The 27,531-nt window shown below is 36.2% G+C and overlaps 2 protein-coding genes across 7 annotated transcripts; one reads left to right on the top strand and one right to left on the bottom strand.

Annotated features, from left to right (window-relative positions):
* The first annotated feature begins 2,320 nt into the window (after positions 1-2,320).
* On the top strand, positions 2,321-21,612 carry LOC143877180 (protein TPX2-like). Of its 6 annotated transcripts, none has more exons than XM_077379097.1 (18): positions 2,321-2,682; positions 4,313-4,468; positions 6,138-6,299; positions 6,708-6,873; positions 7,304-7,412; positions 12,240-12,290; positions 12,827-12,927; positions 13,046-13,124; positions 13,233-13,295; positions 13,628-13,714; positions 13,882-13,979; positions 15,674-15,752; positions 15,836-15,901; positions 15,997-16,059; positions 17,025-17,096; positions 17,220-17,264; positions 17,440-17,546; positions 21,037-21,612. In XM_077379097.1, the coding sequence occupies exons 1-18, from the start codon at positions 2,511-2,513 to the stop codon at positions 21,053-21,055; spliced, it is 1,695 nt and encodes a 564-aa protein (XP_077235212.1). In that variant the 5' UTR covers positions 2,321-2,510; the 3' UTR covers positions 21,056-21,612. The 6 variants fall into 6 exon arrangements, with proteins under 6 accessions (XP_077235212.1, XP_077235203.1, XP_077235194.1 ...); XM_077379088.1 differs by having other exon boundaries at positions 12,824-12,927; XM_077379079.1 differs by having other exon boundaries at positions 12,237-12,290.
* A 1,314-nt stretch (positions 21,613-22,926) lies between these two features.
* LOC143886491 (growth-regulating factor 10-like) lies at positions 22,927-25,101 on the bottom strand. The gene is made up of 3 exons (XM_077390485.1): positions 24,926-25,101; positions 24,620-24,847; positions 22,927-23,558 (listed from the first exon to the last, which is right to left on the bottom strand). The coding sequence occupies exons 1-3, from the start codon at positions 24,975-24,977 to the stop codon at positions 23,161-23,163; spliced, it is 678 nt and encodes a 225-aa protein (XP_077246600.1). The 5' UTR covers positions 24,978-25,101; the 3' UTR covers positions 22,927-23,160.
* Between the last annotated feature and the right edge of the window lie 2,430 nt (positions 25,102-27,531).

The raw sequence follows: 27,531 nt of genomic DNA, 5'->3' as shown, positions 1-27,531 counted from the left end.
ACAGGTGGTTAAATAGTAAAAGACAAGGTGAGATAGTGTAATTATTCATACTCATGCTATTGAGTCCAATAATTAGTTTTGATTTCAAAATAGAAGCTCAGAATTCAAAAAAATCAATTCTAACAATCCAAAACCAACAGGGGCTTAGTAATCTGTGGGGACAGCCCAGTATCTGCCAATATTTAATAAAGGGATATGCTAGGGTCCATCGCAAAAGGCATTTCACAGGGTCTGTACCTATCTTTTGACGTAAAAACAAACTGTAAGCCCTGCCCATTCTACGTAGCAAGAAACCTCTGCGGGGAAAAAATCATTCTTGAGAAGTCATTTTCATAAAAAGAAAAACAAAAGGGTGAAAATGATGAGAAAGGGGGTGGAAATATCATTTCGGGTTACGATAGAAATAGTAGATTTTCCCATCCTTCTCAGTTTTCGTGCTTTAGAAACGTAACCCTCTTGTTATAATAAGACAAATAAGACACGATACACGGACCCGTTGAACAGACACAATCAAAGCTATTTTCAGCATAATGACAGAAGCTATATTTTAAATATCTTTCCCACTCCCTTTTTTGATATTCTCACCCCTCTCTATTGTACTTCTGTACACAGAATCAAAGCTAAACATAATCACAGAGTCACAGAAAGTATCTTTGAATTATTTGAGATATATTCCCCACCCTCTTGTTTTGATATTTTCACCCCAATTTATTGTACACTTCCCTTTAGCCGTTACAATTCGGGGTGCAGGTTGGCAGTGGCGGAGTCAGTATTTATGCATAAGGGGGCAGGCTTCACATTTTAAAGGGGGCTGGGCCCAATTGAGCTGGCTCGGCCCAACTCAACAGGGGCAGCTGCCCTCCTTATGCTACATGTGGCCTCGCCCCTGCAACTTGAGTTGGACTACACCCAAACTGACAGGTGCAAGAATCAGGTTGGGTTGGCATTCCCACAGGTTAGGTTGAGTTAAGTTTGAGAAAAGCCAACCCGATTTAATTTCAGGTTGAGCCCTTGATTAATCTGACTCGACCGGACCCTCACCGTGTTTAAATTCTATTGTGATTTTGAAAATCACATGGTTGTATCTTTTCTAAAAAAATTTGCCTTGAGCCAACTAGGGCTCGCAATTAAACCTGTGAAAAGGGGGGACCCGCCCCACCCCGAACAGGGGAGGATTCCCTGATTTAAACGGGGATGGGGTTGGAAAATTCCTTGAGGTGAGGATGGGGATTGCTTTGGCCCCGCCCAGCTCCGCAATCCCCGCACAAAATTGAATTTTTCTCTTATAATTTGGGTAGACATACTTTTCATAGTACAAATTTCATTTAGTATTCCTAAATTTTACCTAATATCATTCTCAAATACATTTTTTGTAGAATTTTCTAATAAAAAAAGCCATTAAACACATTTTCCCGTAGTGCGTGGGCAGGGACGGGGGATTAGATTTTCCCCGTGGGGCGGGGATGGGATTCCCTGCCATCCCCAAAGCAGGGGGACGAGACAGGGTGGGGGCGGGGACGGGAATGCAACATCCGGCCCCTGCCCCGTTGCCACCCCTAGAGCCAACTCAAACCTAACTTGACCCAACCCGACCTGATTTGGAATAAAAAACGAGTTATAAGGGTTTGGTCATGGTTGAGAGATTTATAGTCGAGTTTGGGTTATGGTTGACCCTCCTTAACCCAAGGCTCGGGTTGGGTAGATTAGGGTTGACCCACCTTGACGCAGGCATCGTGTTGAGTTAGATTAGGGTTGATGAAACGCAAGAGGCCCGCGGTAATCCAACGGAATGCATTCGAAGAACGGGATCGGCTGAAGCCGTTCGATTCATAGTCAACGTTTCTCGATTTTCTACCCACTTCTTATTTTAAAATGACCACTCATTCCCTCCATACTAAAGTGGGTTAAAATTCGTAATTTTAGAAAAACATTGGGGTAAAGACGGAAATCCGATTCCTACTATAATCAAGGAAATCAAGAGGGCGGAATTTTCGAATGACGAGACGAAACCGCGCCCGAAACGTAGCTTGGAGCCCGATGACACATCTGAACGTGTAGAGACAAAACCACACCTTTCTCTCTACAAAATGACGAAAATGTCCTTATCTAACTTCAATTTTTGAAAAAGGCGTGACGTTATATTTGTCATTTAGCAAAGCTTCATATTTGTAATTATTATCAAAAGATTAGGGCATTTAAGTCTTTCAAAACTTCCTCTGCCATTATCTCCAAAGAAAGGGGCATATTCGTCATCCAGTTCAAATTTTTTTTTTTTTAATACCCTATTCAAATTTCAGACTCTCCTTCATCGGCGCTATAAAATCCCTTCTTACATTTTTTCTGCCATTTCTGTTCGAATAATAAATATACGAAGTTTCTTCAAATCCCTCAATTTAGGGTTTTTTTATTCGTAGAGTTATCTGATTTCAGAGCAAGAGAATATGAATCTTTGAACTAATGAAATCCTCATCTTGTTTCTTGCTTTGAAATCTTTACTAGATTGCAAGAAAATGGATGAAAATATGGAGGAAAATCTCGAAGTAGGGTTTCATTCTCTTGAAATCGATCTTGATTATGAATTTGATGCTTTTCATTACTTTGATTTTAGCAGAGGAGAATCGATTTCTGAAGCTCGAGATGCGGAGCTCTGGTTCGTGACTGCTGGCAGTTATCCTCCTTCTCGTAAGGGTTTTGGACTAAACCCTAGAAATTTCTAATCTTGTCTTTCTTTCTTTTTTGTGAATCGATGTTTTTTTTTTCTTTTTTCTTTTTGTCTTTCTATGAGGTTCGGTTGATTTAATTTACATGCAAGGGTTTCTTTGGATAATGCAGATGGTTAATGTTAATATACCTAATCTTTGATTCTAGTTTTTATTTTTCTTTGCATTTGAATTGATGCTTTAGTTAATTGCAGCTTCCAAATTGTTATAATTGATTGCTAATGTATTATCAATATTTTTTTCCTTTCATTAATAACATGATGTAGAACCCTAGAAATGTCTAATCTTGTTTTTGTAAAATAAGATGTTTTTTTTTTAGTTTTTTGTTATTCTATGCGGTTTGGTTGATTTAGCATTGGTGTAGTTGGAGAAGCTGATTTTGGATGGGGCATGATTCTTTAAATGCAAGGGTTTGTTTGGACAATGCAGATGGTTTATGTTAATATACCTAATCTTTGATTATAGTTTGTTATTTTTCTTGCCATGTGAATTGATGTTTTAGTTAATTGCAGCTTCCAAATTGTTGTAGTTGTTATCATTACTACTGTGTTATAATTTAAAAAATACGTTTTTTTTCTTTCATTAATAAACATGATGTAGAACTAAATACAGATGAATTGATAGTAATGGTTCCTATATACATCAGCTAGGAGAGCTTTCAGTGAAATCTTTGTTCTGGGTTTTGGTTTACCAATCAATCTTGTTTGGTTTGGAAGAAAAACATTTCTGATGGAAAAAATTTCTTGGGAATTTTTTTTCTTTGCATGATTTAGTGGGAAATATCAGAGTATGATTAATGTAGAGGGAAATTATCGTAAATTGAAGGTTCACCTAAGTAAAAATTGAATAGGTTTGGTTTAAGTTATCATTTTTAGAATGTAAAAAAAAGTAGGAACATTTCAAAATATTTTTCCTTTCCAAACGTTTCCAGAAAATTCCTGCAATCCAAACACTGCCCAAGTGTAAGGGCTCTTTAGCATGCTAACACTAAGCTTGATTGCCTTTCCTGTTGAAGAGTGCAGTGTTGAATGTCTGTTGGTAATAACTGTTTGAAAGCAGAACTGCAGAACACACGACTGATTTGAAATGGGAAAAATTGAAGAGAAATGTTTTACAAAGGAAGTAATGTCCATGAGGGAAGACAGCCTGAAAGTTTCCAATATGTGCAAAACAGAACGGAATATAATCCTAACGCCTCATGGTCAAAACTACATAGTGCAGCTGAATGCTACTTGCCCTTGGAGATGATGGTTTGTGACATGACAAAGGGAACAGGAAATAAATCTTTCTTGCATTTCCACACAATTCCTACCTATATACTCACTGCCATAGTTGATTCTTGAGGGATATATAAATCGAATGAATACCGTAACATATAATGTGTGATTTTCTCTTACACAAACTGCCAAATTTCATCATTTATTTGCTCATTAATTCACTGAAGTATACTGTTTACTATGAATAATCAACTTTCATAATTACTTTTATACTACTTTCTTTTCGTTTTGTACTATCATCATATACATTTGTTTATTTTGGATAACTGACTCAAATGTGAACCTTATTTTCTTTTGAAAACTTCTTCTTTTCAGCTTATGCAATGAAGTTGAATATGAGCGAAGATGCCCTAGTGAAAAATGTAAATACCATTCCAAAATCTAAAGATGCGGAACATACTAATTCAATCACTAGTCAGTCAAATATTGGCATGGGCTCTCAATTTTCCGTACCGGATAAAAAATATGGAGGTATCATGTACTTCTCCTTAGTCTGTGCAACTATGATGAAACACTTTTTTCTCTTGTTGGACTTTTTTCTAGATATTGGGCCTTTTTTTATCATTATTTTATTTATTTATATTGAATCTATGCAAGCCTCAATTTCTTTGGATCAAGTTCTTTTCCATTTAATGGAAGTTATTATGCATTTATTGGATTTACTTTCATGGTTGATGGTCAGCATGCTTGTCTGACTGAAATGGGATTTGCATAGCTTTTGCATGATTGCATGAAGATTAGAATAGTTCATTGCCATAGCCTTCTGTAAATGGGATTTTGCATAGCTTTTGCATAACTTGTGCGATTAGAATAGTTCATTTCCATAGCCTTCCGTAAATAATTTCTTTGCCAATTTGTCATTTAATAATCTTTTGCAGTATATAATAGTCTTGCAAAATGCAAATGGTGGTACAGCCTGAAGTAACAATGTTATTAAATTGAGAAGGCAATGTGTGGAGATATTTAGACTCTCACATATGGTAGATTTGAATTTGCAGTCACATGCTTTTAGGCTCACTAACTCAAGATTTGACACCAGAACAAAAAATGATAAGATTGGACTTACAAACAGTCGAAACAACACAACAAGTTCTTGCATGACAACAAGAACACATGGCCTTGAGGCCGGGGTGTGGTTATACCAAAATTGGATATAATTTTATCATGTAAGGAGAAAATTTATAGGATGATAGCGTCTTTAGAAAACCACTATATGAAGTATTCAATAAATTTTTTTAACTCAATCCCATTGTTTAAACTCTCCCGAGTAATCATTGAATCTTCAAAGTCAACTTGGTTTTACCTTTGCCGAGTTCTCGAGTTCGGACCTACTGAGTCAATAATAACTCATTTGACTTGCTCGAGTTAATGAAAAATTGACCACATCAATCACTCATTGATGCACCCGATTTGACTCGATCTTACCTTTGCCGAGTTATTGTCCAAGTCTGGGTTTTCAAACACTGTTAAATACTATAAGTATAAAATTATTATTATTTTCAGCTTACTCTAAATGTTTTGCTTTAGGAAATATGTTTTTATCTATAGTTATATTCAATAATATCCCAGACCCTGCAATGGTGGGATCCTTGTGCACTGGCAGCCCTTCTCGCCCTTCTTCTAGTTATATTCAATAATATATTAATATTACATCAATTTTGAACAATAAAATGATAAATGGATATTATCTAAATTCAATTGAAAAAAATTATACGTTGACTGTACTTCTTTGGTAAAGTATCTTTTACCTTTAATTATCTATAAATATAATTTATGTATCTGGGTGTTATATCTAATATTCCTAGTTTGCTCTGTAGTTTAGGTAAATTTTTTTTGGGGGTACTCTTTACATGTTGACAGCATGTAAGAACCTTTTCCTAATGAAATTTCTGGCTTGGCCTGGGAAAAAATGAAAGCTGCTTGAGAAACTCGCTAGTGGCTCGCCACAACTTGAATTAACATTTGGCTCATTAAGACTTGCAAGTTGCGGGGGTGCCATGCAAACATGAATACATCTTAAGAACATTCATCCTGCAGTAAAAAGTTTATTTTCGTCCAAGTCAGGAAGAACTATTAGTGCTTTGATCCAAACTATGCTTTTGGGTTGATGCTAACTTTACATTTCTTGTTGTCTTTCTAGATTGTGATGGGTTTAAGGATGAAGGATTCCTCATCGGCTGCCCAATGAACGATCTACAAAATGGTCAACATGCACAACAAACATCCACCTCAAGTGTTTTGGATCACGTACTTAGTGATAGCACTGGCGCTGATTGTCACAGAGGGGATGGTGTCACCAAAGGTTCTGATAGTCACTTTTTATGTAATAATATTTATGTTGGCGTTTTTTTGGAACTAGACCAAATTTGATTAACTGATTATGAGGTTCGATTTTCCCCCCCGATTAGTCACTTTTTTGTAATAATATTTCTGTTGGCGTTTTTTTTTGAAACTAGACCAAATTTGATTAACTGATGATGAGGTTCGATTTTTCCCCTTCATATGGATGCTTTTTGGTTCTTTTGAATTCTTTTAACCCAATTTGACTCCGGGAATGTGTCTTCTTGCTACCTTCTATTCATTATCCTGTAATTTTGTTGAACGACAATTGGATGAACCTTCAACAAAAACTTTTATTAGCCATAGTTCAACCATTTTTCCTTTTTATTTACTTCTTTTTTGTCTGCATTGCTATGTTTTTGACTTGTAGGATGCACATTCTATGATATGGCCCCAGATATTTCCAAAGCTCAAAGAAAGCCTGTCATCAAGGCCTCTGTCTCAAGGGGCTCTACCTTGATGAAACCTACTGCTAGTCAGTTGGCCAAACAAAATTATCTACAAGTAGTCAAAGGTTCACACCAATTTGTGAAAAGGTTGATTTTAGATCTCCATCTATTTTATTTTTTATTCATTTTAATCTTACTTGCATGTCTTGGCAATCTCCATGCATGCTAGAAATGGACATTTTAGCTTTCATCTTCAAAGTACTTTTTCCATGTTAAGTTGATTATCTAACTTGATTTCATGTCAATCTTGCATCATTTCAGAAATTCTGTTGTACACACATGTATTACGGTAGGTTTATGTTCTATAATAAATATGAATGACACTCTACCTGTTGCTTTTATCACTATCAGTATCTCATATGATGGTTCTTTGGAGTTCTATTTCTTTTCTTTTTTCTTTGTTTTCTTGAATTACGAAGGCTCTTTGAAGCCATCATTTTCATTGCCTCAAGTCTTGTTTCCATTCTATCAAAATTTACTTGTTTATCCTTTTTTATTTATTTACTTCAATTGTTAGGATTCAAAAACCACTGGTGCAAAAGAGTGGGAGAAGCATAGAAAATCCATCTGGGAATGAAAGTCAAGCTGCCAAGAGGCAAAAACTTGAGGGCGGTCACTTGTTCAAGGTGCATCAGAGTTTGTTATTTTTCTCCTAATGCCTCTAATGTTCTTCTTCAACTTTTCAAGGCGTTGAGCCATGATGGGTCTATATTGTTGGGACCTTGAGATTGTATTTAATATGTTCAATATGTTATCTTTGTAAAATTTAAATTACTTTTTAATTAATGTGGAACTTACCTCCGGCCATGGCGATTAGAATTAGAGATCACGAATTCCATCGAACATGTTGAATCACGGACACAAATACCCCTGCTCCTCTGACAATGGAAGAGTGTTCTTCTAATCTGTAGAAGACTTTATGCTCGAGTGATGGAATCACAGGCATGTTTTTCTCTCAGATTAGGGACTCTCTTTAGATGGAACTTTAGCTATAAATGTATGTGTGTGCTCCCATTAAACTAACACACATATTTATAGATTTTTGGATCACACTTTTTTGTGTCCTTCCACACATCCAACAGTTTGATGTTTTACAAGTTTAAAACACTTGGGATGACTCCTCTGTAAATACAACACTATATGTGTAAGGGGATAGAATAACTGAACTTCCGTCTCTTTTAAGTGGGTCCCACCAATGTGGGCCACACCAAAAATGCCAACAATCTTAGCATCAAGAATCTTGTACCGAGTTGCTGCTCCACTCCAGCTCCCACTTTAAACTACTACCAATTATCACTGGCACAATCTCACTAAAACCACCTTCAAATCTATCTTTTTTTAGTATTTGTAGTTTTTTTTTTCATTTCTAAATCTAGCCGTTCTTTATTTCTGTTTCAAACTATTCATAGTTAAGTTAATTCATGTACGTTGAGACACTTCCTAGGCTATGCTGATTCATGAGCTCCACTTGAATGTATTCCCCACACCGTGCGATTAAGATTTAATGACAGCTCTAGTTCTGCAATATATGTTTAAATGACGTTTAGATGTGGATTGGTTTGTCAAGTTGGTTACCATGTTCAGGAAATCAGTGCAGCATGAACATCGAAATAGGTCTAGGTGAGTAACATTGAATGAGTTAAGTAAAGCTAGATTCTGTGACTTGTTTATGCAAAAAATACTTCAAAATATGTATATCGTAAATATTTAAGAAAGTAATTAATTACTTGATTTACTCAGTTGTATGATATTTGAAATTTTATGACACATTTGAATTTGTGCCTCTTTTATGGATGCACATTTGATTTTAGGATATTTCAATTTTTATGTGCTTTAATTGATTATATATTGTATTTTTATTTGTAATATATATATATATATATATATATATATATATATATTTATATACACTTGATATTTTAAATATTTTGTTTTATTTTACAAGCATGGAGTTAAGTTTGATTGAACTGTTACTAATTAATATTGTACTAGTTGTTATTTTTCTCATAACATATATAAATTATTGTGTTTGAATATGCAATAATATTATAATTATATGTGTAGTTTATAGACACAAATTTTCTATCTTGAGTCTCAGCTGAACGTAAAAGCTCTTTTTTAAAGTTTTTTTTTCTAGATTGTATTTGGGAATTTGGGTTGCTCTGCATTGACACTCATTTGGTAAGATGGAGACTTTGTTCCACTCATTAGATGACTAGAAGGATGCTGTTAAGAGTTAGATAGTTTATATTAATGTTATATTGAAATTTCAGCGTAATTATTTTAAGTTGATGTAGGCTTATTTCTTGTTACTGTGAAAGGACCTATCTAGGATAGCCCTAATGGATGGTATTAGTTGTATTTTTTTACAACTCAATATTTATAAGTGCATCAAGTCGTGAGGTTAGATTCTTAATCTCCTTGAAATTCTTCTTCTCTTCTCTTCTATTCTCCTCTTTCTTTCTTTCTTTGTTTCTTCTTCTCCTCTAATAAGAAGTAGATGGCTTCTACACTTCAACATGGATCAGGTCAAGGTTGAGAAGATACATATTAGTTTGAAAGAGATTTCTTCCTTCTCCTGTTTCTATTCTCTTGTATTTTGATTCTCCCTTCCATTATCGGATCTGAGACCTTAGATTTATTGTCTTCTTTGATATCGGAGTCGGTGCACCTTGGAGTTTGGGCACAAACCCTAATCCCACAATTTAAAGAAAATGTACTCTCCCCGCAATTCGATTGCACTACCCTAAACTCTATTGCCCCTCCCATGAAAACCCTAAACTCTATTCCCTTTTGACGAAAACAGTAAAGTTGGCTTATTTCATGTCATTTAGATACAACACACAATGTTGTCAAAATCGTACGATTCAAATCGAATCGTACACCTCACGATTTAAATCGTTAGCTTGAATCGTTTTTGGATTGAATCGTACGATTCAATCGTGAATCGTACGATGCAAGTGAATCGTCCGATTCAATCCAGAATCTGTTTTTTTTTAAAATAAAGTGGGCCCCACAACTTATGTAAAAGGGTTTTTACGACTTTATCTTCCCATTCTCTCGACTTCTCATGTTTACGACGCCTTTAGGGTTACAAAAGCACCCAAAAAGCCCAAACCCACTTCGATCTTAGGGTTCCAATCTCCTCCTCCATTCGTTCAAGGCAAGAAGAAGAAGAAAGAGTGGAATACGAGACGAGGAAGAAAAGGAAAAGAAGAAAGCTCCCAAACCCACTTCGGTTTTAGGTAGGTTTTTGTTTTCTGTTTTTTTTTCTCCTCCTACCTTATCCATCACTCCGGCTCTGTTTGGTTTCGATTTTGAGAACTGATTTAGTCTAAAACTGATTATTAGGCTCTGTTTGTTTTGGATTTTGAGAACTGATTCAACTCCAATCAGTTCTTAAAATCCAAAACAGATAGGGCTGAACCTTTGCTCTGTTTGTTTTCGATTTTGAGAAATGATTTGGAGTCCAAAACTGATTAGCTCTGTTTGTTTTGGATTCTGAAAACTGATTCGACTCAAATCAGTTCTTAAAATCGAAAACAGATAGGGCCGACCCTTTTCTCTGTTTGTTTTAGATTTTGAGAACTGATTTAGAGTACAAAACTGATTAGGCTCTGTTTGTGTTGGCTTTTGAGAACCGATTGAGTCTGAAACTGATTAGGCTCTGTTTGTGTTGGCTTTTGAGAACCGATTGAGTCTGAAACTGATTAGGCTCTGGTTGTTTTGGTGTTTGTGTTGGCTTTTGAGAACCGATTGAGTCTGAAACTGATTAGGCTCTGGTTGTTTTGGCTTTTGAGAACCGATTGGACTCCAATCAGTCCTTAAAATCCAAAACAAATAGTACTGACCCCTTTTAGGCTCTGTTTGTTCTCGATTTTGAGAACTGATTTAGAGTCCAAAACTGATTAAAAGGCTCTGTTTTTTTTTGGATTTTGAGAACTGATTTCGAGTGCAAAACTGATTATTAGACCCAAATTTACGTTTAATTGTGGGTCAAAAAATCTGTTAATGTTATGTACTCACAATCTGCTCTCACAATCCAAAACAAACAGAGCCTTTAATCAATAATAGAAGTCCCGATTTTAATCTAAAACAAACAAGGGTGTGCCGTGTGCCCTATTATGTTTGTTTGAACTGAGTTATGAATGGTTAATTAATTTTACTTATGAGTTATGACAATCGGTTAAGTGGTTATCAAGCATTTCATGTTATTTATTTTAATCGTTTTTAATGGAAAATTGATAATTGCTCTTTTTATTCTTATTTGTAATTTTTCCTATTTTTTATTAATTTTTTCTGATTTATATATATAAATCTGAAAAAATCTTACGATTTACGATTCGACCCCTCTTACGATTTACGATACGATTCCGATTTTCAGAACATTGACAACACATCTAGGATGGCCCTGATGACTTTACTAATAATAATTAAGACTCAATATATATAAAAGCATCAAGTTGTGGGGCTGGATTCTCAACCTCTACAAAATTCTTCTTCTTCTTCTCTCATACAAAGTGGATGCTTGCTGCTTCTACACATTGACAGATGCAGTGCCCAATGAGCCTGACATGTGTCGACTTGAAGACACATGCCATCTTGCAAGTGTCAGATAATTCTCTGCTTCATAGTACATTGAATCCTAAAGGGTTTCTCCTTCACAACTTGATTGAAAATTTGCACACCTTTCCTGCTTTGCACGTGTTTGTCTCAAACTTACGAAGAGAATTAAAGAATTTTGCACTGTGATGTTGTTTGATTTTCATATTTTTGTGGTATTTATTCTGTTATCATTGTATATGAAAAAAAGGGCGGCCCAATGCACGAGGCTCCTGCCATTGCGGGGTTTGGGGAGGGCTAGATGTACACAGCCTTACCCCTGCTTTGCAGAGAGGCTGTTTCTGTGGCTCAAACACGTGACCACTAGGTCACAATGGAGGAACCTTATCATTGTATAGTATATGAAAGATTGTCAATTTTTACCTCTGATCCTTGTAACATATACTATTCCTAATGACAAAAAATAAAATAAAATTGTGACTAGTACCGGCAGTATGTTTTCCAAATCTCATCTTAAAACCAACTAAACTTGATTTGATCCGGGAATAACTCGTATACACATCCTAGAGGCCTTTGACTAAAACACTGTGTGGGGCAATAATTTTCAATGAAAATACCATATTGATCAAATGAGATGATAACAAAGAATATAGGTATATGGACACTACATGACATACTGGTGTGTGATTTTGTAATGACAAAAGCATGTTAGTGATTAGAATATTTTGTTTCTAATTTTAATCTACTTATGTAAATGTATTTATATGAATGCTTGGAAAAATGAGCAGGTTAGGTTGAACTTGCATAGTACATATGAATCTATTTATTCTGAATTCAACTGTAGTTTTTTGTGCTTCTGTAAGAATATCTATCTATTCTTTTTGAAGCAGGTAATTGACATGATGCAACAAGTCAACTTGGTACACAAGGTTCCGAGAAAGGTAATGTATACAGCTTGAGAAACGTGATGCTGGTCCTAATATTAGGAAGGGCTCTCATTTGTAAATTGTTGATCTATCTAGCCCCTTTTCACTTGCTGGTTCTAATTTAAGGGTGAAGTGGTGAACATAATTTATTCAATACTAGCTATGCCACAACTATCATTCTTGTGAATTTCTTGGCAAGGGAAAATCTCGGGATATATTAAATTTTTTTATTTTTTCAGGTTTATATCAGGAAAAATGATTAAAATAAATTATCTGGAAAATATATACATATATAAATTTAAGAAAAATATAAAATAAAAATATCGTAAAAATATCAGGATAAAATTGTGATATTATGGAGATATTTTATGATAAAAATGAAAATATCGCTATATTTTTAAAATCTAAGTATTATTTCACGATTTTGTCGTTTTATCAAAATGTCCTGATAAAAATGCAATATTTTGAAAATATTGGAGATATTTCTGACATAACATCCTAGCAGATGCCTCTTAAGTCATCACTTTTACCAGTTATGTTTTCCTTAGCAGCAGAATGGACCCACTCATTGCAATTCTGAGCAGTCTAGGCTGAAACTCACTATTCCAAGAGAGCCAGAACTGGAAACAGCACAAAGAGCGCAGAGGATGAGGTATTCTCACTTCTTGTCAAATGGATGTTGACTGTGTACGGCATTCCTTGAGATGAAAATTGAAAAGGATAATTTTGTCCGAAGAGCTGTAGGCACATATTTTCTTTTGAAATTTCAGGCCCAAGAATGGTATAGAGTTAAGTGAACGAGTGCTTCCAGCCATGCACATGTTTAAAGCACGCCCATTGAACAGAAAAGTTTGTACTTACAATTAATAGTGTCGTTTAGATTTCTTGATAATTGATAAATTTTTTAAAAAGATTCTTCATTGATATTTTCTAATATTTTGCTTTTCTGTTCTGCAGATTCTTGAGGCTCCTTCTTTGCCACTACCACAAAAGAGCACACCACGGTTGCCTGAGTTTCAAGTAAGAAGTTACATCAGTTCTTTGTAATTTTCTTCTCTATTACCAGGGCTGTGTCATGGCCATGGTTTTAAATTTCGGCCGAAATTTTGGATTTCGGTTGGGACTGAAACAGAAACCACATGAAACTGAAATTTCGGTCAGAGTCCCAAATTTCGTTCGAAATTTCGCGAAACTGTAATATTTTAATTTTTTTTCCAAAATTTCGGTAATTTCTTCCGAAATTTCGGCGCAACTTTGAAAACCTTTGTCATGGCACACAATCATGTCTGCAAAATGAATCCTTTGCACAATTTCAGCACTGATGTTTCCGTCTGTTCTCATTTTTTTCATAGGAGTTTCACTTGAAGACATCGGAGAGGGCTATGCAACACTTATCTACTGCATCATCATCATTACTATCTTGCACTGATTCAGATAAAGTACCTCATGGACTTAATTTTGATATGTTTAGTCTTTACTTTGATGAGTCAATAAGCAATATTTACTTTGTGGCAAAAAATTGGATATCTATTTTCTCCCTTTTATTGTAATATTTGAATGACTACTATCTGGTTTCTAGATAGGTTCAATAATATTGTCGTTGCAGGTCATGCCCAACCAAAAGACTAGTTCTGTGATAGAAATTGGTGCCCCAGACTCCAAGAACTCAGGATATCAGCCTGTTATTCCTTCTCAGCCTCAAAAGTAAGTTCAAAACAGAAGCTGGTGATTTCTGTTCAAATTGATATTTCTTCTATATCTTGAGCAGTGACTACCTAGAAAAAAGTAGGGCATCCTATAAATAATTTTCTCTACTGTAATTTTGTTACTTCTGGAAAGCTTCATTAATCTTCGGGCTCATCAACTTTTTATTGCTAGAACTCAATGTTACCCTTGATCTTATTCGTATCGAGGAGCATCATTGGGAAATAATTACTATGAGTGCCAATTTATTTTGTGATTGATCCTTTGAATTTCTGTTATCTTCTAGTACCAAGGTTCTAAATTTCGGTTTCAGTGTCGATTTTGGCCAGCACCGGAATCGATATTCTGGTGGAAATTTTGGCTGAAATCTTGTAAAATTATCCCTTAAATTTTGGTTTTCCTAAAATATCGGTGGAAAACCCTAAAATTTCGGTGGAAATCTTGAAAAAAGGCAAGAAAATGAGATTTCAACAGCAAAATCTAAAATTTTCGTCAAAATACTGTTGAAAAAACGATTCACGGTAAATATTAGCGCCAAAATTCAAAACCTTGTCTAGCACAAGGGGGTGATGTTTGTCAGGAGGTGGGTTCAGGTCATTTTTCAATCCTTCGATGCATCATGGTGCTCATCAAGGAAGTTTCTTGAAGAATCACACTGCTTACCATATGATATGATTTTGACGGGATCTATTTAGTATTTAGGCTCATGTTACTTGGATATGGACATTGATGTTATCGTTCAATCCAACTAGCCATAAAAGGTATCTATGGAAGGGCGGAGTTTTAAGAGAAAGTGTAGGAACGTAATAAATGCATAAATGCACATACGTACATGCAGGGGTTTTATTATAGACTGATAGTTGATAATATAGTGATAGAAATGATTTAATAGATGATCCTTGTAGATACTGATGTCACAATTAGTCTTCGGATGCAGTTGTTAGTCAAACTGGGAGATAGACAACCATATCAGAGGGCGAGCCTTGGCGCAACGGTAAGGTTGCTCCATTGTGACCTGGCAGTCAGGGTTTGTGTCACGGAAAAAGCCTCTCTGAAAGCAGGGGTAAGACTGCGTACATGTAGCCCTCCCCAGACCCCGCAATGGCAGGAGCCTTGTGCACTGGGCCGCCCTTTTTTTTTTCTTTGGGTCATAGGTTCTTGTTATGTAGTTAGTATCAACTTGTGTCAATTTTGGGCTTCAAACCAAGTGCAGCCAAAGGTTCCAAAGCAAGTTTCTCTTGAAGGAAAACCAATTCTGTTCATATTCATCTTCCTATAATATGATACTGTGGAGCATGGATTAAATCTTTTTTTTTTGTAGCTTTATTAGTAGTGGTCTATTCGTTTGTGGAAACAAATAATCAAATGGCTGGCTGTTGTTTTTCAATCCATCATTATTCAATCACATTGTACTAAAAAACATGTGCCTTTCTTTGTTGGACCCTTGTTGAAAATGGGTATTAGAAAGTCTTTTCTTGGTGTCTTTTGGTTTTTTTTAAAATTTATTTATGGCATTTAATAATGTGATTACGGTCTTTTATTATGGTTCAATCTAAGTTGCTTATCCTGCAAGTATTTAGTATGGAAACATGAGCTTCTAATCAAAATGAGAAGCTCAAAGAAGTTCCAATCTTTTATATGGATGATACTGGTTGTGTACTCAAGAAATACTAATGTCTTGTTGGTTTTTTCAGAACAGAAGTCGTAGATCATCTAAGGCGAGAACAATGTGAAATCATGCCCAAATTCATAGCTAGACCTCTTAATAAGAAGGTAATAGTAATGGTTTCCATTTGGATTTTTTTATTCTTGTATGTAGTTGCATCTTAACAAGTTCTATTTTATGCACAATATAGATATTTTCAAGCAAAGGAGATATTGGTGTCTTCCGAACTAGCAAGCGGGAAACCACAACACCCACGGTATCCTGTTAAGTTTATTACAGGTGTATAAAGATGGTATACGTTTTATTTTGAATGCTTCAAGGTGATTACATTGCATTCTTGCTTCCGCACAGGAATTTAATTTCTCAACGGACAGGCAATTTCAGCATAATCCACCAATAGAACTGTTTAGTAAGGTAGGCATTAAATACGTATTCATGTATGTTAATGATCATTTCAACACAAGAAGGGTATTGATGTTATTGTTGATTTTAAATTGTACCTAACTAGTGGATTGGGTTCATTTTAATTGTGTGGTTGCACAAAATTGATGTGGCACATTCCTTTGATCTATATCATCTTCATTGGTAAGCCAAGTGAATTGTCTGTGGCCCAAAAATATTACTGGTCCAATGATCTTCACTGTCTGAGAGGTGGCCTTCCAGTGGACAGTAAAAGGAACATTGATGATTCACCTTAGATTGCTTCCACTTGATGGAAGGTTCAGATCTTAGGACCATTATGCCATTTATCTGATTTTTGTGCTAGAACAGGATAGGTAGCATGTTCCCAATCCACATGTTAGACTGTTTTTATATTAATTATTTTTCACTTTTATATGCCTTTTTGTAGGGGTGGTTATTCGGTTATAACCAAACCGAAATAACCGAAATTTGATAGCCGAAATAATTTCGGTTATCAAATTTCGGTAACCGAAACCGAATGAAATTTTTAAAAACCGAACCGAAAATGAACCGATTAAAAATTCGGTTATTCGGTTATAGTGAGAAAAAAGAGGGAAAAAAGCAAAATCTTGGTTTCGATCGGAGGGCTAGGATCATCCAATTGAAATATTTTTTGAGCACAACCTAATTAAGTTGTGATCAATCAAATGGACAGTTTTGATCATTCTACGGAGTGCCCATATAGCACCTTTTTTTGAAAAAATAATGGTTTTTATCATAATTTCGGTTATTTCGGTTAACCGAATTTTTTTGTTGAGATAACCGAAACCGAACCACCGAATTTCCAAAAAAAAAAAAAAAAACCGAACCAACCGAACCAATTCGGTTCGGTTATTCTGTTTTAACCGAATAATGAACACCCCTACCTTTTTGTTATATATTAGCTATAACTTATTCATTTTTTTCTTAAATGCTAGCTCTCATTGACATCAGAACTTCAGCAAAATATCACATCTCTACCAAAATTGTCTCGGCCCAGTCATATCAAGGTTTTCATTTTTCCTACTTTATTTAAATTACAGATCATTATGTCTCTTTTGTGCATCATTACTTAATTTTTTCAACTTTTTCCCACTATTCTCATGAGTGCGTGTGTTATTAATTGATTTAAGGGCTTGAAAGAGAATATGACGGATTCTTTACTACAAGAACACAACGTAAGTTACACAAATATATTAGAAAACTATGCCACCCTCTATAAGATGTCAATTTAATATTTTCGGTTTAGTGCTCTTCCAGCTCTTTTAAACAGCTGGCATTTTTAGTTGCAGGAATTATTCCAGTGTTCATGCACTTTATTCTTGGAAAGTAATTTTGAACTTCAATTTGTAGATCACAAATATTGGCAAGGACAAACTTGAAAGTCTTGGGGGAAAGAAGATTCATTACGGGACTGGTGGAGGAATGATCGAAATCAGACCTCGAGGAAATATGTGCAGGTGATGATATGAGTTATTACTGTCGAAATTAGAGTGATTTGAAGTATATTAGATATTTGAGCACTTATACTGTATAGATGCTAATTTACGCATAAGCTGATGAATCTATGTCTTCAATAATTTTCTTGGGAACTAATTGTTGCGAGAAATACCTACCTTGCGTGATATTTGAGCACTTATATTGTATAGATGCTAATTTATTCATAAGCTGCTGAATCTATGTCTTCAATAATTTTCTTGGGAACTAATTGTTGCGAGAAATACCTACCTTGTACTGCTGATTGCATTTACCTAATCAATTTTTAGCTAGCATAGACGGAAACACATTGTAGCCGATGCTTATTAGAGAGTTGACATTTATATTATTATATTGCATGTTTTATTTGTCGCGTTTATAGGAGGGCAAAGGTACATTTTTCATTATCTATATTAATTTCGTTTGCAAACTTTTGACCCTGTCCTGCATATTCCATTACATATATTCTCACTCCTCTATCCAAGGAGCCAAACTTCAAATCCTAAATAACCTAAAATTTACCCTTATCTTGCAAATGTCAATGGACACGTTAAGAATGCAATACTGTACCGTGTCAAGGTCAAGATCTTGATCTGAATTCCTACATGTCTAGATCTAAAGTAGGGTTCATATCCTTGTGATGGAATCATGATACAATTTTTTCACACATATCTTCGGATCCAGCAATTTTATTTCTAGAAAACTACATCACACACCTAAGGCCAGACCCATATACACATTTCTCTGAGTAAGATGATGTTAACAGTATTGTTCCATTATTGTGTGGGACCTTCAGCAACGTATTCCTAACTTTGACCCTTGCATCCTAGCCCTAACAAGCACGTATAGCAAGCAAAGGGGAAAAACAAAAAGAAGACCTATCCTGGGAAACCCATACCTTAATTTCCCATCCTAACCTTTATCCTTTGCTACTTGTACAATCAAAACTCAAAACGCAAAACCCAAGATACATTGAAAGAGAATAAAACCTATCCCTCACCTCAAGACATGCAAGTCAGTACACCAAAAGTAAAAGTAATCTACACCATCACCCACTGTGAAGCCCAATACCCTAATTTGTGGAACTCCATCAACAATCCAAAACCTAACCTGTGGAATTCTGAGGAAAAATAAGACATAAGACAACCCCATCTGATGTCCAATCTCTCCGTACTACAAGCTAAACCCAATCCTTTACTTATCAAAGGCGACCTTTTCAATCCAACACTGTATTGGTTCCTCATTTCTTCTACCCTTGTCCAAATAGTTGCTTGGGTACTTGAAAGACTTGATGAGTTTACTGGATTCAGTTGGGATGCGCTGGCTTTAAAATGCAACACAATTTTCTTAAATTCAAGAAGAACACAAGTGGATACTTAGAAAGGTCTTTATGCTTCTATCAGCTTGTTGAATATTTCTAGGACATTTATTTCCATGTTATTTAGAGTTGGGGATTTTGTTTTTATGGAATTTGTTTCCATTGCCTACACATAGGCCACATGTATTAGAGATCTTAAATTTTGATAAATTAATGAAGAAATACAGATTTCTCCCCTATTCCCCTTCTTCTTCCCTTTTCCCTGTCTTCTTCCCTCCCTCTTTCTCCTTCTCACCCCCTTTCTCCTCTATTCTTCCTCTTCTCTTCTTATCTTATTCTTCTTCTCTCTTTATTCTAATTTTCTTTTCCCCTCTTTTCTTCTACTTCTCCCTTGGGCTACATCTACTTGGTATCAGAGCAAAAGATCCCAGCTCTCTTTTTTCTCCCTTTTTTTTCTCTTACCCCCTGTTTTTCTCTCTCTCCATGTCTCTCATTCTTTCTCTTCTCTCTTTCTTTCTCCCTATCACAGACCCCACAATCCCTAAACCCAAACCCCTTTCCTCCTCCTTCATCTAACCCAAGCCACAAACCCTAACCCCAACCTAGAACAGAATAGAGCCCAAGTTGTGGGTTATGATAGGAAATAAGTGTGAGACAAGCATAACTCATGATGAGATATGGGCCCTAGCTGATGTGGATAGCCCCCCACTTCTAAGATACCAAATATAGTTACAATCTAAAAAATAGAAACATCTTACAACAAATAGTGCTAAAAATACCCAAAATAAAAACTATGCTGTTAAAGTATAAAAGATAAATAACGCCTTTCTCCAACAGCTTAAGCTTTTGGAGAAGTTGGTAAGTTAACATGGTATCAGAGCCAAAGGTCTCGAGTTCAAACCTCCCGGATAGCAAAAATCCACATGCGATGGTCGGCCCAAAGTGGGACCACATGTGCCACGTGTTTGCCAAGTGGGCCACACGTGGGGGGGAGTGTTAAAGTATAAAAGATGAATAATGCCTTTCTCCAACAGCTTAAGCTTTTGGAGAAGTTGGTACGTTAACATATGATAAAAGGGAGACTATCCTAAAATTGAAAGTGATCATGGATGGATCACATCAGTACCCCTGTGTGGGAAAGAGTTAGGCTCCGTCTAGGAGATGCCTGTAACGCACTGGAACAAGTCATCTTGGAGTTGCTGCAACTCAGCCAATCAATCCAAGTGCAATCTATCAACAACCGATCTCGCCAATGAACAAGGTATCATCGATGTGATCCCCGACGAGCGTCCATCGTCTTGATGTCATCGATATGATCTTCTGTAGATGAGCTCACTCGGAATGGTAAAGTAACAATATCGTCGGGTTCTGGCATGTCTACGTGGAACTGATGCATGCCATCAACGTTGAAGATGGGAGAAGTCATCCTCAGGGAGGGCCATCAAATAGATATTAGGACCCAACCGCTTGACGATCATGTAAGGTCTGAACTTCTTCCACTTCAACTTGCTGTATGCTCCAACTGGGAAACACACTCGTCGGAAATAGACCATCACTAAATACCCCACATTGGAGAGAGAGAGAGAGAGAGAGAGAGAGAGAGAGAGAGAGACTTGTATTCTGCCATTTCTAAGAAATAGCAAGATAGACTATGGAAAGAAGAAAAATGCTATAGCCCGAAAAACGAGAAATTTACTTTCTTGGGTGATGAAATAACTGGTCCGAGGGAGTTTTTTACTTTCCCTATTTTTTGGAGAAAGTTTCATCCGAGAATTTCATTAAAGTACTTCACCTAACCATGGATTTTCCATTTTCTGGAGAGAGTTTTTTCCAGGAAAAAACAATCCCTAGATCCAAGCATGCCCTCATTGAAAAAAATCAACTATAATGTATGTCAATTTGCATTTTTATTTTCTCTGCAAATCGAAATTATTGTTGGTAAGCAGGATACTTAAGTCATATTGTCGTTGCCCTTCTTGTATATATCCGTGGAATTAAAGAAGTCATTTTTGAGGCCTTTGATGGTTTACCTCATTTTTTTTCCATCCTTTATTTAAATGTATTTTCTTGTAATAATTTCACAAATGACCATGAACTGTTATCTGCCTTTGGAAATGACAATGAAACTCACTAACTTGGTTTACAAATGTTAACAGGAGCTTGGGCATCCGTTGATAAGAACGAAGAGATTGAAATTTATTAAATCAGTACTTACACATTATAAGATTTTGTGTTCCTGCTGTTTCCTGGAAATGGATGTCTACATATCTTTCTTTTCACTAACTAAGATTACCCAATGATATGGAAGCTTAACCAAACCTCCGATCTAATGGGGAGATTTACTTATAGACAGTGAACAGCAGTTGAACCAGACTTTCAGACGAATTTGTGGTAGCTTGGCTTCTCAGCATCTGCAAATTGCATGGTTGCTGCTTGAGTCCAAGCTTTCTATGTTGTACAGTTTGATTCCACAAGAAATCTGAGGCATGGGCAATTCTACATTAGAATTTCCCATCCCTCAATAAGGTGCATCATCAGGCTGGAGTTGTACAGGTATTAAAGGCTTAAAAATCTTTAACTATGGCCAGTAAAACATGTGAGGGATTAACATATGTACTCTTGTACTCATATATTTGCTTTCTCTTCCTTTTGGAGCTTCAATGTATCAGCACATGAACTACTGTTACTGTCGTGTTTTGAATTATAATTCATATATTGTTCTCTTTCCTTTCTTTGGAGCCTCAATGTATCAGCACGTGAAGTACTGTTTGTCTTAGTTTTTTCTAGGTTGAAAGATAAAGACCTGACTGTTTGGAAACAGGTAATGTCATGCAGCTGAGCCCTGTCATTCGTTTTTCCCTTTTTTTTTTTTTTTTAGAAAATTTTTCACGTAGTAAATTTTATTGGAATTTTTTTTGCATGGAGTTTTTTGTTGGAATTTTTCCATAGAAGATAAATTTTCCAGCATTTTGCTACTTATTTTATGTGGAAATAGCCATTCAAGAAAAAAAAATTATGTGGGAATATATTTCCAATCTAAAAAAAATTTCCATTTTTAAAGAAAATTACTAACCTTCTAGACTTGATTCTAGCATGGGTGAGGTAGGGGCCCACCATTTTATACCTATATTTTGATAGTGTGGGGCCACAATCTTCACCCAAATGCAGAGTGGTCCCACCATTTTACACCCTTGGCCGGGGCTTACCATCTCCACCCAAACCATGCATAGGTGGGCGGCGGGGGCATTTTACACCTCATGTTTTGATTTCGGTCGAGCCCACAATCTTGACCCAAACACATGCATAGTGGGGCCAACCGTCTTATACCGAGGTTTGATGGCTGGCCCTACCAATTTATACCCATGGGTGGGCCCAACATCTCCATCCAAGCTATACATATGATGTGGGCCAACATTTTACTAATGTTTTTGATATAGTGGGCCCATCATTATACATCAATGCATAGCATGGGCCAAGAATGCTAATACTGCACTAATCATGCACTGATCACTGGTTATTAGAGCGGTATCTCTTATTTTATAAAGACAATTTTATTTAAAAGAAAGGATTACAAGAGTGTACTTCGGGCATAAAGATCGCCCCATAGAAAGTGGGGTACAATGTGCTGCTGATTTGGCAAGGAATCACCTAGATCGTTGGCGCTCCTAAGAAAGAGAAAAAGAGAAAACATCATACAAACACAGATCCATGTGATCAGCTGGTCTCCTTATTTTCTAGTTAGGGAACTGCATTTTCCAAACATTTGCACAATTTGAAATTAATCAATTTCTATCTAGTTTTAAGGGGAATAAATGATATAAGAGAATGCCTAGGTCTCTTTGTTTGATAATTAGGAAGGGGGAGGGGGCTGCAAGCTGCAGTCATCAGATAGTTTCCTACTAATATAACGTCTATACTGTATCGCTACCAAACACCTTTTTTTAACAGTATACCCTACGTTATGGAGAGCAAAAGCTGAAAACGGTAAAATGCTTATGTTTCAGCAACTTTCAACATTTCATGGAAAAAGGATAAAAAAGAAGGCTAGTAGAATCATTAGTACCTAAAAGGAGAGAAAAACAGCTTGCAGTAACAGTCAGCTAAAGGTTGAGAGAGCTTGGTTCTTTGTCCAGAACTCAATAAGCTTACAACAAAACCATTAAAGAGGTGGAGCCCATCAGTTATCTCCTCACCTCACAACACACAAAATTCTGTCTCATACATCTCTAACAACCCACCAAAATCACATTTTAAACCCTAAAAGCTCACATTTTGAACCACTAAAAGCTCTCTGTTTTACAAGTACTACTAGTTTGAAGAACACTGGTGGGTGAGAAGCCTAACCTTGGAGAAGCATTGTTGTTAGTAGTGGCCATGGTGGTGGTGCTGTTAGGGTTAGTTGTGGGGGCCATTAGTTCTAGACCTGATGACATTGAAATGGAGAGGTTGGTATTTGAATCAACAGAGTTTCTTATGAGGCTTTTGTTGGTAGCCACTTGGCCTTCCACAGGCTTTCTTGAACGGTGACGGCCTCTGTGCATGTGGCGCTCACAGTATTTTTGATCAGGCACCACATCCTTAGAACAACGCCATTTCTTCCCATCTGTTCTCCTACATCTTCCTGGTTCAGGTTCCATGCTATTCCTATAGTCAAAACACAGATTACTGCAACCCAACCCTGCAAAAAACACCAAAAAATCAGTAGAGGAAACCATGAACCCTGCATAAATAAGTTAAAGAAACACAAAACACTAAAGTCAGCAAAAGAAACAACAGATATCTCATTGAATCACTTAAAAGAACCCAAAAGCACGCATCTTATATCACTTAGAAGAAACCTAAAATACCCAACTGAAATCAGCAAAAGAAACATCAAACATAGCACCCATCTCAAATCACTTGGAAGAGACTCAGAAACACCTAAACTCAAATGACCAATCAAATCACTTTGAAGTAGACCAAAAACACACAATTCAAATGAGCAATCATATCACTTAGAAGAAGACCAAAAACACCCAAGTTAAATGAGCAATCATATCAAGAAACCCAAAAACACCCAACTCAAATCAGCAAAAGAAACAACAAACATCCCAATGAATCACTTAAAAGAACCCCAAAAAGCACCCATCTCAAATCACTTGGAAGAAACCCAAAAACACCCAACTAAAATCTGCAAAAGAAACAACAAACATCCCACTGAATCACTTAAAAGAACCCCAAAAAGCACCCATCTCAAATCACTTGGTTGGAAGAAACCCAAAACACCCAACTCAAATCAGTGGAGAAAACCATAAAATCCCCTGCTCAGATCAATTAAAGAAATCATAAAAACACCCAACTCAAATCAGCAAAAGAAACAACAAACATCGAACTGAATTACCTACAAAAGGACCCAAAAACAACCACCTCAAATCACTAGGATAAAGCAAGATAATGTGTACTTGTATCTTTAGGTTTATGAGTTTAAATTAGTTGTTCTTTGCATTTAGTATGGAGACCATATTTTGAGAGGAAGCAAAAGAATAGAGAACATTGAGACTTAGTTAGAAGAAACCCAAAACACCCAACTCAAATCACCAAAAAAAGCAAGCAAGTAAAAAGAACCCACCCTCTCATCAACCTGACAAAGAAAAACAAAGAAAAATCCCAAATCACTTAACTAAAAAATACCCAGAAAAACCCTACAAAACCCCCACAAGAAAAATAAAAAATAAAAAAATTGAAGTCTATTCAACTTACAACTAGGTAAGTGTTTATAAACCCCACCAACAGAGCTTACAACACTCGTCCAAATAGGAAGAACAAGGTGAGAAGGGACTTGAACCCCAGCCACCATATACTTAAAGATGAGAGCTTGGTGTTCCAATTCCTTCAACTGAAGAAACGTGAAACCAGATTTCCCGGACTCAATCCCGGGCCCAAGCCCAAGCCCAAGCCCGATAGAAGGCGCATCCATAGTATACATATCTACATAAAAAAAACCACAGAAATAAGAACAATGAAAGTATGAAGAAACATGAATGGGGGGTTAAATAGAGAAAGTACCAGTGTCTGAAAACCGAGCAAATTTAGTTACATTTTGATTTTCAGCTGCCATTTTACATGAAAATTGGAAAGAACAAAGGAAGTGAGATTTTTGTTTTTAAAAGGGTGTAAAAACCAAAACCGCTTTTGGAGGAAACCGGAAACCGGTGTTGGGTTTGTGCCTTCACGCTCCGTGTACGGTGGTGGTGACATTTAAGTAATGGAAGGTGTTCTGACATTGTTTCAGGCTTTTTCTAGTTGCAGGGAAAAACACAGAGAAATGTGTCTTTTTGCAGAGTACACGTCACTCTGAAATTTGTATGGTGGGACCCTTGAGTAAAACAAAATTAAGACATTTCGCGGCTGGCTGTTGCATGCCCATTTTGTCTTATTCATTTAATTTATCTGAGGTGGCTGCTCTCACATGCAACAGCCAGCCGCGAAATGTCTTTTTTTGGTTGGTCTCTAGCAAATCTCTTTTAAGCTATAGTTTCATGGTCACACTAGAAATGTGATCAGCTAGAAAGATTCGACTCTAATATGGGTAATGGATGAAAAAATGTGGTAAAAAAAAAGAAAAAAAAGAAAAAAAGAAGAAATACAGAGTATTTAAAATTTGGGATTTGCTAGGGTGCATGGGAGAAGGCATTTCGCGGATGGTCTGTTGCATGTGAGAGCATCACCTCATAATGAAGACAAAATCTTCTGAAATGTGAGCCTGAGTGGCTGCTCTCACATGCAACAGACAATCTGCGAAATGCCTGGAGGGATGGATGCTAGCAAATCACTTAACATTTTTGTCATTTACAAAAATATAACATAAAGTTGAAAAGTTGGCAAAAAAAACATAATTAATCTATTTAAAACGCCTATTAAACGTGTTTGAAGAACAATTTTTAGAATGATCCAAACCGTTCATTTATTGGTCCCCACTATGTAGATGGGTCATGTCACAGAGATCTATTCCAATTGGTTTATCTTAACCATTCAAATTGGAGTGTTAAATTGACGGCTGAGAATCTAAATTAAAAAAATGTGATACTGTAAATGAAAGGTTAAGATTATCTGAAATCCGGAACTTTTCTCTCCTTATTTACCACTCAAAGCACTTTTGCTATCCACCGGGCAGAATTTGAAAGTAGGGTAGAAATACGGAGCAATTTAATTGATTTGATTTTATAAGCTTAGAAATGGGAAGTTACATGTAGGGCCTGTTTGGATACCTTCCCTTTTGTATTTGGATTTGGAATTGAGTTTTGAATACAAATTGAATAGATACGGCAGCTCATGTAGAGAGAGAGACAGAGAGGGGGAAGGCGGTACTTCCTAGTGGAGGGAGAGGTTGAGGAGCAAAGAGGGTGAAGGAAACTGCCACATCTGTGGATTTTCAATTTCTTATTTCCACAGCAAATTTAGAAATCTGATTTTTTTCACTGTGAGCTGCTGAATTAGAAATCCAAGAATTTGATCCGATCTAAATTACAATGCAAAAAGGATTGCAAATGTGAGAAATCCAAATCAAAATCTTCTCGGCATCCAAACGGGCCCTTATATAGCGTCTTTTATTTGATTTGATTTGATTTTAGGTTCCAGTTGGTTGGGTAAAAATTTGGGGAAAACAAAGTAAAAGCCTAAGAGGACATGTTTTCCTTTCCCAACGTTATTGGGTTACATTTTTACTATTCAAATTACGCTTCTCGTGGGCTGTAAATTTTCCAACTGTTTTCCTTTTCTTTTACTTCTATATTACGGTACATTCAAATTAACAGACTGTAGAACGATATTCTCTGTTAGGTTGTAGTACAATTCAGGCTCAAAGAGATATTTTTACTCCAACCAACCCTAGCCGACCCAACTTGAACCTCAATCCGAGGAGGGGTCAACCCTAACACAATTGGCATCTATATCACTCAACCCTAACTTGACTAACCTAAGTTTCCAAACTGAGATGAGTTGGGTCTAATTCGGTTATGGTTAACTGGCCCAACGTTTATGAAGTGCATTAGTCTCTCTCTCACAGACTCACACTAACTCACAACTACAGTAGTCCAAGAAAAAAACTGATTAGTTTCGAGTGAACCTTCCTGTTACCTCAACTAAGCCTTTGTTCCACACTGGTTGGGGTCGGCTAATGAATCCTTTAGAAAATTTTCATGAATAAACCTTCTTATTACCTACAACTCAAAATTTCCTTGCAAGCTACAGAAATAGTTAGGGTCGGCCAATGAATCCTTTAGAAAATTTTCATGAATGAACCTTCTTGTTACTTAGAACTCAAAATTTCCTTGCAAACTACAGAAAACAGATTTCCGTGAGTCCACAGAAAGATTATTGCTAGCTGCAAGTGGAAAGAAATATATGGATCCACTATAACTCACCACCTTCAAAAAAGACCAAGGCATTTGGTACCCACATCTTGTCTCCTAGACTAGAGCATTATGCTATTAAAATATAAATTAAATACTAATTTTGTAAAATTAATCAATTTTTCATGTGACCTCTTAACTAAAATATAATCCAGTTAATAACTAGCTTAAGATAGTAAAAGACTGAACCATTTCTTTTATTTCCATAGAAAATTCAGTGTTTCATGAAAACCCAATAACATGTCCAATGGCCGAGACTCA

Source organism: Tasmannia lanceolata, unplaced genomic scaffold (assembly GCF_043159265.1).
Source record: "Tasmannia lanceolata isolate RefF3 unplaced genomic scaffold, GAP_Taslan_0.1 ptg000002l, whole genome shotgun sequence".
In the NCBI taxonomy this organism is placed as follows: Eukaryota; Viridiplantae; Streptophyta; class Magnoliopsida; order Canellales; family Winteraceae; genus Tasmannia; species Tasmannia lanceolata.
The sequence above is the reverse complement of the archived record's forward strand: the minus strand, read 5'-3'. Positions and strand labels throughout refer to the sequence as shown.